This window comes from Notothenia coriiceps, unplaced genomic scaffold (assembly GCF_000735185.1).
Source record: "Notothenia coriiceps isolate Sejong01 unplaced genomic scaffold, NC01 NC01_scaffold00022121, whole genome shotgun sequence".
In the NCBI taxonomy this organism is placed as follows: Eukaryota; Metazoa; Chordata; class Actinopteri; order Perciformes; family Nototheniidae; genus Notothenia; species Notothenia coriiceps.
This window is the reverse complement of record NW_011354822.1, coordinates 28,858-42,962: the sequence shown is the minus strand read 5'-3', so window position 1 is coordinate 42,962 and position 14,105 is coordinate 28,858. Positions and strand designations below refer to the sequence as shown.

Genomic DNA, 14,105 nt, shown 5'->3' with positions numbered 1-14,105 from the left:
ATTGTGTTGTACTTTACAAAGTATTACATACAAAATTCATATATATATATATATATATATATAAGGGCTGTCAAACGATTAACATTTTTAATCAGATTAATCACAGCTTAAAAATGAATTAATCATGATTCATCACCATTCGAACTATGTCCAAAATATGCCATTTCTTTATGTATATTGTTGTGGGAATGGAAAGATAAATGAAAGAAGGCGGATATATCCATTTAACATACAGTATGTATGTATGTTTATCTTGATTCTGATTGGCCAGAACACATTATCAAAGATGTTCTATTGAGAAGATGATCACTACGTGACAAAAGTTTTCAAAACCGTTTCTGGTCTTCGGTATTTCCAGACAAGTGACTACTGAAGTCAATCTTACTAACTGCTGTCTGTGCAATTTTACTCGGCGCGAGTTGGCGGACTTTATTTTGCTTACTTTAATATAATTTTTCATGGTGGGGCTAAGCCATTTCTTGGTATGGCTGTACCCCAGTGCTGCCACTGGTGGGATGTATGGGGCGGGCCATTCTGCACATGCGTTAAATGCGTTAAATATTTTAACGCAATTAATTCAAAAAACTAATTACCGCCGTTAACGCGACAATTTTGACAGCATTAATATATATATATATATATATATATATATATATATATATATATACACATATACATATACATATGCGTATAGTATATATGAATACTTAAATGAAAAAGTTTTGGATAAATATATAAAAAGCATGGAGCCTAATGTCTTTTACTTCTTTTATGATGGAGGTCTATCCTGAACAAAGCCAGCAGCATGGTATTAGCCCAGTGAGCGGAGCAGATGAAGAGGGGAAGGACTCAGAGGACTGCAGCCTTCACAGGCACGCTCTGATGAGATATTTAATTTAGGATACATTGGCACAAAAGCAGCCAGGGTGCGTATGAAAGGGTTCAACATATTAGAACCAGGTGGGCAGTTGAGAAGAAATGGAAAACAGACGTGAGAAAGATGGGTTGATGGACAGAATAAACAGGGTACAGCATGGGGCCTTGGACAGAGAGAGACTGGAGTACAGAGGCAGAGAGATCACAGAGACTCACGGCATGCTGCCAGACAGCTGCTTCACAGCCGTACAGTCGTAGAAGGTGAAATCCCTCGATGTGACCGTGACGTCGCCAAAGCGAAGAGACAGAGGGACGGTGACAAAGTCTGCAGAGAACCAAACACAGAGATGAAGACGGCATGAGGAAGAGCTGGAAACAACACAGAGCAACATGGAGCTTCACCTCAGCCAATGGGGCTCGGGAAATATTTGGCCAATTTAACATCTCTGATTCAGAAAGTCCCAGATAAGCACGATGTTTCTGTAACACGGGAGAGAAGGTGGGAGAAGGACCGGCCTAATAGAAGCCATGTGCAGCACACAGAAGCATGGATGAATGATGGAATAGTGAATGTACTGTAGGTCTTGTTTTCATAGTTACAACAATATTGTGCTCCTTGATTACATTTCTGAGGTCATGGAACAGGAACACATTACGATATTAAACAGTCAGGTGATCAGACAGAACAGCAGGAATCCAGATAATGTCAATTCATTTAGGAGATAAAACTATAAATACACCCAAACTGTTGGCAACAGTTCCTCATCCGCTAGTGTAGGAAGAGAAAGTGGAAGCAGGAAGTTGTTTTTTAAAACTAAGATTATTGTTTACAACAGTTTGGGTCATTTTACAATTAGCATCTTACAAATAAGACCATTTAAATTCCAACTAATTGGTCTGTATGGTTGTGTTTCTCAGAGGCGTGCTTACAGCATAGTGATTTCAGTTATTGGCAATAATATGAATGATGACTCAAAGTACAGAAATAAGAAGCTGTATGAAAACAGAAAATGTACACATGCCAGACACAACATACAGTAGCCCAGTGCTCCTGTTGCTGCTTAACACGCTTTTAATTGCATTTTAATATTACAGCCATGTGGTCCATTTTCATTATAGAAACATTAATGAGTGCATTTTTAATCTTCCAGGCCGTTTTGTCCTGTGGATGGAGGAAAGCCCCCGCTGAAGAGAATTTGGATTATCTAATAATGTTAGTGAGATTGCTTCATAGCAGCCATAATCTGAGATTTTGACCCACAGCAATATCGGGCCTATTTACGGACACTTGAAAGTGAAGGGACATGGATAATGTATTTTCAATAAGCACTTTTGTATTTTTCTATAGTTTATGAACCTGAAAAACTGATACACTGTATGTTAATGTGCAATAGCATGTGAAGTTATGGTTTCAGTGAGTAAAGCTCACACAGAGGGCAGCACAGGGGACCTATTGGTGAATTGCAGAAGAGGTAAAGGCATCATGTAGTAGACCGAGCCCACAGTTGGCAGACACGTAGCAGAGATATGCTTGTGTTTCTGTATTTTTAGAACAGAACAAAGTTAAAGCAATGTATCTTTAACTTATGCACGCCTGGAAGCCGCTTTTGTTTCCAGGTGTGCAACAATGTTTTGCCTATTTAAAAGTGTTTAAAACATTTGCTGCTAGAGGATGAGGACCCAGTCCAAAACATTTAGAACTTGTGAGAGAGAAACATCAGCAGCGAGGTGAGAGTCTGATCTTCATCTGTAGAGGAACTGCTTCCTTTACAGGGCTTCAGTCCTTTTCTTTCCCAGTGAGCGCTGGCACTAACTTTCTTAAGTTAAGGTAAGCCACAGCAAGATCCTTAAATTCAGCCTGTGTGACCATATCTCAGTATACCCCCCCGGGCTGATTCTCCCTGAGCCCCGCACCCTGAGAACCACAACAAGCTGTGAGTTTCAGGAATGCAGGCATGGGAACCAGCGTCTGGGGGTGTGTTTGTGTTTGTGTGTGTGTGTGTGTGTGTGTGTGTGTGTGTGTGTGTGTGTGTGTGTGTGTGTGTGTGTGTGTCGTGTGAATGTTTGGGTGATTGTGACCTCTGTAGAGACTTCAATTTTTATTTACAAGCCCCTAAATCTTCTTTAATCTTTGCCGCTGACTTACTATAACAGACAGCACACTAAACAATCTCTGAAACTTAGGAAAACTAAATCACATATGAAAGCATAAAGGATGAATTAGATTTATGGAGACTTGTACGCTTTAAAGTACACACTTCCTGCTGAGTAAGCTGGTTTAGGAACAAAGGGATTGGGTTAACCTAGATTCATGGACACTGAGATTGAATTTATACGCGTACGGTATGTCTGTGCATGCCAACACACACGCAGAGATTTATCTCATTACAGGAAAAACCCTTCAGTCGCAAAGGTGAAAAGTTTGAAAAAGCAGTAATTAAACTGCAGCTTGATCTTCTCTGTTCCAGAAACAACAACAGTCAGGGTTGGAGTCACTCACCCTGTCCTGCGGGGACCCTGGGCACCCGGCCTCTGTCAGGAGAATGGCAGGTGGCTCCGCCCTCAGTGACGGAGGCAGGACTGTGGCTGTTCTGGAAGAAGCAGGCGTAGCTCTCTCCTTTCTCCAACACCGGGAGTCCTGCGACGGACACTGACACCTGCAGAGACAAACAGCCACTTCAGGAACAGATACTATAAGGCCGATGAGGCCTAAAAACCCAACCCTAACTGTAGGAGCCAAAATGCTTGTTTTGCCATTGCTTATTACTTCTATTATGATTTTCATTTCTGTTTGCATCACGTTTAATTCTTATTGTTTATCACTTCCGGCAATGGTCACGTGGGTGTGGTTTATTGGTATTTAGATCACCTGTTGGATGCCGGTTTGGAGGATATGGTGTAAGAAGAGGGTAAATGGCGCTCTTTCTGTTGACCGTCAGGTCTGGAGTTCTATATTGTTTGTTTTTCGTTTTATTAAACCCCATGGACTACAAATTACTACGGACTACGCGTCACAGCAAAGATCACATGTTAGCCTCTCAGCGGCATAACTCATAGGGAGTTTGTGCCGTGACACTAACAATATATGCATCTTTCCATGACTTTTCAAAGTGCCATTCTCAATGACCATTTCTTAAGTAACAGAAAAGGAATGGGGGGGGTTCCACCTCTAACACTGGCTGGTGTCTGGCTCTAAGTTCAGGGAGAGCTTGATTTGTGAGCAGAGCATGCAGTTTAAATGCATTTTTGTAAAGACCCGGTCCACTCGTGATGTCGATAGGCAGTGACTGTGTGTGTCAGTGAGAGGGAGAGAAAGTCATAGAAGAGCAAGAAAAGTATGAAGCTCAACTTCTGGCTGAGGCTGGCTGCGTACAAAAGATTACACTATTACAACAATTTGTACTGGATATTTACGATATAGGAATCGAGACATCCTCCGTAAAGCAAGCGGCAATACTTTGAATAGATTAAATACATCGCCCAGCCGTATCATGTTGTAGACACCAAAGGTCTCAGTCAGATCCATGTATGCAGACTGTTTAAGAACCTCATGATTATCAAGTGTGCTCTCAGATCAGATATCTAGAGTTTCTTTCTGGCCTTTACCCGTGTTGTTTGAAATGACATCACAAGATCTGGGGACAGCAATGGTCTAGCAGCAGATTGGTAGACATACAGAACAACATTCCCAACTGCAACAGGCTGTTATTATGAGACAGAAATCTCTGCATTACTGAGTCTTCTTCATCTATCAATAACCTAATTAGTTATTTCCCCCCCAATTAATCATCTTGTCCGTAAAACCTCAGGAAATGATGAGAAATGCCCATCATTATTTCCTGAAGCCCAAAGTGATGTCATCAAATTGCATGTTTTGCCCACAAGTCTCCCCTAGGGGAAAGGTGACTTTATGGTAATTACAGGCAATTTGGTGCAAAAATCATGCATTCATTTAGCCTATTCTTGAAGTAGTTTATGTAAATGTATAACACAAAAAAAATCTCTGCGCCCAGCTTTCAGATTCTGAACACCACTTTCATAGTACATACACTGCTGACCTGCAGTACTCTCCTAAGATCCCCTACCCTTCCATTAAAAAACACTCAAATAGATTCAAGGGTATCTAAAACTCAATACTTATATAATATATTTGATGTTGAGTCCATAAATATAATGACTACATTTATTTTAGTATGGGGCACTTCTTTGCTGAATCTGGCTCCCTCATTAGTCTGAATTAACAAATCTCTTATATTTGCTACTAAAGCAGGGTCAAGATTTCTTTGTACCAACTTCCAGAATCTGCAACGTTAACTTCAGGACTTGAATACCATATCCATGAAAAATTACATTTGGCATAAAACCCAAACATGAAGCCTATTGAGTTTTCTGTTTATACTGTATTTACACTTCCAGGGAAAGATGTGTTCCCATATGCTGTCATTTACACCCACACAGAGTATTCATACTGAAAGTGGAAATGTTCTCTAGTAGTCTCTCCCATGATGGAACACTGTGTGTATTGTATATATGTTTGCCTCTGCTGTTATCCAAAGGCACGATCTTTCACAAACATGACTGATATTCGGCTTTTCTCCAACAGTGGGACATGACAGGACAGAGCTCTGATCACTATCTGCTCCTGATGCCCTGACACCTAACAAAGTCATGTATACACACTCTCTCACACACACACACACACACCAGCTAGGCTGATAAGGAACAATTGGAGGAGTTATGGGGCAGTGATTCATAGGCCCAATCCAAACCGCCCCTACACACTTCCAGTCCGTTGGCGTGTTCGTGTGGAGGTTCCGCCACATTAAGAGCCCTTCCGATCCAACAAGAGTTGAATAGGAGTGGGTTATCAAGCCCTCCAACAGCGAGTCTGCATTGTCCCTAGCTTCACAAAATATGTGCTTCCTCCCTGAACACCTGTGTCAGGATGTGTACAGATGGGGTGAACTATAACACTGGATCTGCTCCCCTGCTGTATCAGACTCACCGTCCTGCTCTCCTCCCGGCTGATGTTGGAGGGGTGGAGCTCCTGCACCGCCAGACACTGCTGCTCCATGTCGAAGCTCCACAGCCACTGACCCGGCTGCTGCCCCCGAGAGCACTGCGCCTGCAACACACACCTGCAGGGAGAACACACCATGTCTGTGAGCAGGCTCTCCATCTGTCTCTCACACTCTATTAAAGGCTAATAAAGTAAACTTGAAGCATGAAATCCATAAATCCTACAGTGATTGTACAGCTGCACACCAACCGGATTGTTCACACGTTTTTCTAAATAGTTAGGATTTTCTAGTTTCCACTCCTTAAACTATTTACGAAAGGAAGGTGTACAAAAATTAACATAAAAGATATACTGTGAGTACAGACTGTGTTGAAGGCAAACAGAAATTGAAAGGATGAAAGGAGAGTAAACACATCCAGGTGGGGAGGCAGGAGGAGGAGGCCAGGTGTGGAGGCAGATGTGCAAACACACTCCCAGCACACACACCTCTTTTAGGTTGACTTGGCAAAACACCATAACCGCCGCACAGAACTTTGGATTTCAGTGATATTCTTTGAACTAGCCGTGAGAGAATACATATTACTTAAAGTAAACATTACACAGAAACACAAGGAGCTCATTTGGACTTGATTTTGCATTTTAGAATTCTTAAAAACACAAACAAAAAGGCAATTCTGCTTAAAATAAAACTTTGAAGTCAAGATAAGTGTAAACAAAGCACTTCTGTACTTAAAAAAACAAGAAAAAACATTGTTTCTCTTGAATTATAATTCAAAAATAATGATTAACAATGATGCATAACGTTACTTTGTTGAGAATGTGGCCATGTAATAAGCGGGATAATGTGCAGCGACGCGGTCATTATGGGGAAAAGAACACCGACAGGCTGATCAGGAGCCCGACGCGAAGCGGAGGGATCAAGATCGGCATGAAGGTCTTGATCCCTACCGCTTCGCGTCGGGCCTCCTGATCAGCCTGGTCGGTGTTCTTTTCCCCATAATGACCGCGTCGCTGCACATTATCCCGCTTATTACATGGCCACATTCTCAACAAAGTAACGTTATGACTCCCACTATTAATTGAAATGCTTTTATGGATTTAGAAAATGATTTTATTGATTTAAAAAATAGTTGTATGTATTGATTTAAATTGACATGCATCCGCTAAGAAAATAGTCCGTTGTTACCGTTTGAACTAACGTAGCAACGGCAGGAACTGCTTCGATAGCGTTTTTGAGGAGCTTTTTGATTACAGATTTGAAAACATCGCTGCCTGCTTTAAAAGTAGCACAAATCATTATGTCAAACCTTCGAAAGTATATAGATATCCCTGCCCTAATGCCAAAGTAACTGCACACTGAATATGTGTCACCGTTTGATGTCTATGTCTGGACCGCTGCGTAAAAGGAGGGTTTTTGCCCGTTACTTCTCCGCTGTTTTCTTGTCGCTCTTGTCTTGTCAGTAAAGCAGTTTGCTTTTCAGAAAAGCAAACGGCATGCAGTTAAATCGAACGGACTTGTTTGTGCAGATGTGAGCGTCCTTAACAACGGTCAATAAGTCCTTGACAGCGGTCTGTTTGTTCGGTATTAACAACGTGTCACGTGTTCTGAATTGACCAATCAGAATCGAGTATTCAACTAAGCCATGTAATAACTTATTTGAATACATCTAGCTAGACTTGAAGGTGCTAATGATAGCTACTGTTAGCAAACCTTAGACATATATTGTGTGTGTGTGTGTGTGTGTGTGTGTGTGTGTGTGTGTGTGTGTGTGTGTGTGTGTGTGTGTGTGTGTGTGTGTGTGTGGAAAATGGCTGTGATCTGAGCAACCAAGATGTCATTTAAACGAGACTGAAACAAAACAAAAATCAGAAAGGACAGCAAGCAGCAAATCTTTCATATTCCACCAGTGTCTACTCACTGATGTGTGTTTTAATTGTTATTTTAGTCATTTGTATCTATATATTTTATGCACGCCTCTTTTTTTTTGCTGTAACAATGTAAATGTCCCCTCTGTGTGACGTATCAAGGTATTCTGGTTCAGTCAGCTTGTAAAAACTGAAATGTCTTAACTAAGACATTTGGTTCATATATTCAAGTTTTCCTTAGGCAAGGCAAGTTTATTTATATAGCACTTTTCTGTACGCGACAATTCAAAGTGCTTTACAAAACAATTTAAAAGACTTAGGAGGAAGTGTTTCATTTTGATGATGATTTTGACGTCTTTTCATCAAGAGTTATCATCGCATTTAAGATGGTAATTTTTCTAATACTTAGACTCATGAGTAAATAACTTCAGAGTTAATGCCATGGTGATCATGGTAAACTAAGCACCTGCATGCTTGTTAGCATTAGCATCCTGAGAATGTAAGCATGTTGACACAGAGCGCAGCTGCAGACTCTTGAGAAAGGACACTAGGTTACGAAATTGTCACAGATTCATTTATCATTAAGTTGATTTAAGGACGTATTAATGTTTCAGCAGTTTCTCATGATATTTGTGCCGTTGTGAAGGATCCCATGGTATATTATTTCTGTATTAGAAAATCAAAAGTATTCCTGTGTCTAAATCCAATGAGCTACTGCATTTTTTTTTTATTAGGGGGAGTATTTTACACCTTATACTTGAGTTCCAACTGCATGTCTTTTCAGCCATGCTTTATAGCACCGAATTAGGACATAAATACCGGAGTACTTTTCCCCGTACTTTTCCCGTTTAGTTCCGTTAGTGCCTGGAATTTTGCGTTCACGTTCACAACAAAAAGACAACTTACTTCTGGTTACTTTTACCCCCATTTTTTGTCCCTGCTAGAGAGGTGGTACTATCCTGGCGAGAAAAAAGTACGAATTCCGATTGGCTGGGTGGATTGCAAACCACGCCCCGTAAAAAAAAGCCGCCATTGTATTTGCTGGCATTAGCATTATTAGCATTAGCATTAGCCCTGCGCACCAACAGAGAGAGAATAACTTCTGGCAACACAACAAAAGAAACGATGGGAGCGGCTGGAAGCATGAGGAGGTGTTGGAAAGCCCTTTCCAGTAGAAGCTGCCTGGAGGTTCCCAGCAGCTTCTACTGAAGCCAGTCCCTAACTCCGGGGACTTTGGGTGGCAGTATACGCCGTGAAGTTGTTTGCGGCCGTCCAGTAAACCCAAAGCAGAAGAAGAAGAAGTGACGTCAGCGGCTTCATTTGCGTAATCTTCCCTCAGGGAACTTATTCCGGTGTGAACGCGATCGGCTCTTAGTTCCATGGGGGTACTAAGTGCTGGGCACTAAGTGCTGGGCACTAAGTACGGCAAAGTACTTGGTCTGAAAGCAGCTAAGGTAGTTTGTGGTTGCTCTCACCTGCCCTCCAGGACACACCAGCCGCAGTAGGGGTCGTGGGCCAGTAGGCAGGAGTGGCAGTCTGGGTGATGCTGGCATTCAGCCACGGGCCTCTTCTGCAGCTGGAAGCAGGACAACAAGCATGTTCAGTCGGGCAAAGCGTGCTCACTAAGCTCCCAGAAATCTGATTAAAAAGAATAGGTGGCCCACTTTTTCCACTGGAACAATGCAAAATGGAAATATGGTCATTAGACTAATCCTAACTACAGGCTGCTACTGAAAGAATAATTGGGGCAGAAACAGAAAAACGAATTCCTTCTCTTCAGCTTTGTAACGGCAATACAGAAAGGTCACATCTAGAATTTAAAACAGGAATGAAACTACAAGACTGCAACTACTGTAATGATGAAGTACCATGTTTTGAGTCATGATGAAGATATGTTCCTCTTTCTGGTCCAGGATCAGGTCTGCCCCGATGGCTGTGTTCGGCTGAATGGAGATGACTGAAAACTCCTCCACTTCTCCGTTCGGCCCCAGAAACACCTGAGGAAAAGTACACATACACACCAAGGTTCAGACTATGTGATGATACATAGGACCGCTGAGTAAACATTTGCACTAAGCTGAAACTCAAATGCCTTTTGTTATGGCATCATTTCAAACAAAAACATAATAATAGAAAGCTTATTTATTTTTCCTCCTTGCCATCTTCAACACCTTGATATCACATTTGAAAGGACATTAACGGGGGCGGCAGTAGCACAGTCTGTAGGGACTTTGCTTGGGAACCAAAGGGAACTGCCCAGGTGTCATTGAGCAATGCACCGAACTCCAAACTGCTCTCCGGCGTCAGAACACCGGCAGCCCTTTTGCTCTGCCACCTCTTCCTTAGTATTTCAGGGATTATGTGTGTAATTGTCAAATAACAGCAGATTGAAAACCTGAATTTCCCCTTGGGGACGGTTAAAGGGGATCTTAGTAAACACACATCCTAAGTAGGCTATAGTAAGAATTGTACTTGATCATGCTATGTGTTAACAAATCCATCTCTATCGCAGCTGAGGAACAGTGTGTGATATCGAAAGAAACAAGCTAATAAGTAGATGTTGAGTTAGATGTTATTATGGCATAAGTATAAGTAGTTCAATCTGAGAAAAACAGAACTCATTCAGTACTCCACTGATGTAGCACTGCACTCATTTGTACATAGCTGTGTCATATGTAAATAATGTTAATTTGTTATAATAGTCTTAAAATAGTTTTTTCAAATAGCTGACATAACAGTCCTGTTTTTATTGTATTTGGTGTTGCTAAGTATTCTTCTTTCTGTGTCTTTGTAAGCACCACATATACCAAAGCAAATTGTAAACCTACTTGATAATAAAACCAGTTCTGATTCGGCATGTTTAAATTGTTCATGTTCACACAATGGAAAGTAAAACAAAAAAAAGGATCCAAATTGATGCAGGAGAACCAGAGAGAATTCTTCTTCTATGCCAATAGCGGCTAGTGTAGCCTGGAGCTGCTAGCTACAGAAAGATCAGCAGCGAGCCAACTCCACATGTTTTTACTTTTCATACCTGTAGTAAATAATCAGTCAAGTGTTAGAACTCTGAAGATACCAACGCCTTTACAAAACTTAACACATACATACAGTTTAACTCCACGATTACCATTAACATACTTTGATGTATACAATGAATGAACACTCCATAACATAAAGAAAGATTCAGATTATTGTTCCCCAAAAAAAGGGGTTATTTTTTTCATCAACCACAAAACAAACTAGAAATGGAAGTGATGAAAGAAATATAACCAGATAAGAGGTCCTGCACAACAGGATGTTCAGACAAAGGTTGTACCAGAGGTCAGATGGTCAGAGCCAGTACACAGCAGACAGCATCAGTGAGCAGTCTGACTGGCTGTTGGACATTAAATGCTTGTTGCTGCACAAACCCCGCCTTCTTCCACCATGACACACTGAGCTGACCTCAACAAACATAATGGGATGGAGTCCTAGCTGCTCAGCACTGCATCTTAAAAGAATAGTTTTCAGACATTAGAAGGACCCTAAAAACATATTGACTCCGCAGCTTAACTTAGTTTAGCCAATCACAGTTCATCCTTTCTACAGTCAAAACTTGTTTTTTAAATATTTGTTTTAACCCACAGACATGTCTAAGAAATAATTCCCACTCCCATCTGTAAGTAAAAAAAACAAAAACCTTTGGCTGACTGTAGACTGAACATGACAAACAGTTCCCATGATTTCAAAAAAGGCTAGGTATTAAATAAACAAAAAACAATGATCCATTCGGCTCTTATCATTGAAATGTGGTTGCACACACCTTCCCATTTATACTCCTATTTTTTGGCCACTAGGGGAAGGCCCTCTGGCCTGATCCCAGGTCTGTTAGAGCGGCACAGTAACGCTTCCCGCTTGGCTGTACTGTTTCCACATATCTTGTGTGAATGTCAACAAAGCTTTGGAATGCAGACACAGATGGCAGATAAGAACTAGAAGAAGATGTTAGGTTTATTTGCCACTTGATGAAACACTGGACGCTGACCTGACAGAAGAGCCGACAGCAAGCTCTGTGATTTATTGTGAGAATGAGACCGCACACAAAGTGTAATCCAGAGAGGAACTGCTGTAGTCAGCGGGGAAATAAGTGTGACTCTCCAACAACAAGCACAGAGTACATGTGATACTCAAATACAGGGAAACAATGGCCACTGTACTCCCTTTATGTGCACTCGGGTACACATCGTGTAGAATCCAACTGTACCAAAACACGAAAGTGGACTGTTTCTAACTCAAGTAGCATTTTTCAACATCACTGCTCTTCTAAAGAATCTGCATCAGTGGCAAGCACGCTAATCTCATCCTCTGAACTCTATGGCTATGAATTATTATTTTTATATATTTTTTATAGTTTATTTCTGTGTCACTTTGATTATAACAACCACTAGAGGGCATATGCTGACTGTGAAATAAGAAAAGAAAGAAAGAGAGAAAGAAAGAAATAGAGAAAGAGAGAAAGATCATTTTACACATAGAGCACATGAGGTGGTGAGTTAGGGAGTTAACAAAGTTTGAATTGACGGTTCCTCTGAGGAGGACACACTGACAAAGGTTCCATTAATGACGGTGACATGGACACGCACACTGTGTGCTGCCATGACCCATAGCTCTGCATCATTCTCAATGAGTCTCTGTGTGAGGAAGTGCATGCGTCTGCCAGTCAGCGATGACAGTGCACATCACAAGTACGGAGCTCCGTACTCTGGCTTGGTGTTAGGCTGCCTCTGTGACGAATCTGTGTAGAAATACATTAATGGCCATCATTGTGCTATTTCTGCATGTGCAGGAGGCCTCTGCCACAGGCCACCATTGACCAAAAATGACACAAAGAGCAGACTGTGTGGAGGTGAGCTCTCAGTAAACTCCTAATTTCAAGGGGCCGACCCCGACTCACCACTTAGTCCAGGAGCTAATAATCTAAGTATATATATATATATATATATATATAAACAAGCACAACTCCTGTGTGCTTTTATGCTTCCCAACTGTTACACATGCTCAGCTGACCTCTTCTATTCTCAACATATATGTCTCTCTTTGATTGGCTCCGAGTTCCTTCTAGAGCAGGACATTCCTTGTCTCCTTCACTGAGACTCCCTCTGACCCTGCAGAGACACGGCCGTGCATGACCCCCCCGACAGCCATGTTGAGGACGATGTCATTTCAAAGGAGCTTCACATGATCCAGCCACAGAGGGGACGCTTCCAGGCTGTCCACCATGAGGGACAGACAGTATTGTTCAGCATGGGGCCAACAGGGACGCCCTGTAGAACAGGGTCAGCTTCTGTTACACAGGGAGAAGTTACAATTGACTACGTCCTGTATTCCATAATGGCACGAAACTACAAAAAAGCAATATTGTCCACTCTCACTTCCATAATGGCGGTTGGTGTCAACCAAAATCAAATTTGATAGACTTTAAAAAGACTGAATGTATTAGTACTGATTTACATTTGGTGTAACAAGGTGTCGCTTACCGGAAAAATAAAAAAAGCTTAAAGAAATATAAACCAAAAAGATGCAACATTTATATAAATAAAATAAGGTAAATATAGTGTGAGAGGTAAGTTAAGAAACTTTAGCATTCAAATATCTGCCAACAATATTTTAGTACATTTTCCTCCTAAATAGACCAAGCATTTTTAACATGCAGGTCAAGTGGCATCTAAATCCAGTGGGCTGCCATAAGCATAATTCATACAAAACATCATAAGGTAAGGGTCAAAAGAACCTTGCTACACTTAGAACACCATAGGCACTGATTGACCACGCAAGCTCTGATGTTTTTTTCAGAGGTCAATGTTCTGATCGTTGTCTGAATGTTGAATTCTTGAGTCTACCAAAATGTCAGTCAACTCTCTGCTCCTGACATTATCTCTGGCCCCCTGAGTTCCTCCTGCAAGCCTGTGCACACTGAGTCTGTTGAATGGCTCATGAATGCAGAGCAGCGTGGAGGTGACAGTGTGGAGTTCATGTGGATGTTTGCTCGGTCTGTTACCCAAATACAACTCAAACTCAAAATGCTGATAAATGCATTCATAGATCACCTTATTCGCTTTTTTACCACTCAAATTCATACACTGATCTTCAGGGGTTAAGTTGGGATTTGATATGTGGGGGGACTCTGTGTGGAGGTGCGAGAGGGGGGGCGGAGGTCGAGGGTCTCATTATTTGACCTTAAGGGATATAGCCCTACACTGTGGCCCTAAAGCAGTGGTCGCCAACCAGTCGATCGCGATCGACCGGTCGATCGCGAGTGTGGTGCGGGTAGATCGCGGACCGTTAAAAAAAAAAGTAACAAAAG

The 14,105-nt window shown here is 41.6% G+C and overlaps 1 protein-coding gene across 1 annotated transcript in view; it reads right to left on the bottom strand.

Annotated features, from left to right (window-relative positions):
* Positions 1-14,105, bottom strand: part of LOC104953713 (plexin-B1-like) — a gene marked incomplete at its 3' end in the record, with an annotated part of 30,780 nt that overhangs the window by 8,197 nt on the left and 8,478 nt on the right. Inside the window, exons 4-8 of the mRNA XM_010780689.1 lie at positions 9,631-9,759; positions 9,238-9,338; positions 5,882-6,014; positions 3,377-3,533; positions 1,093-1,201 (exon numbers count right to left, since the gene is read on the bottom strand). Of these exons, the coding sequence (XP_010778991.1) occupies positions 1,093-1,201; positions 3,377-3,533; positions 5,882-6,014; positions 9,238-9,338; positions 9,631-9,759 (629 nt within the window). The remainder of the gene's footprint in view (positions 1-1,092; positions 1,202-3,376; positions 3,534-5,881; positions 6,015-9,237; positions 9,339-9,630; positions 9,760-14,105) is intronic.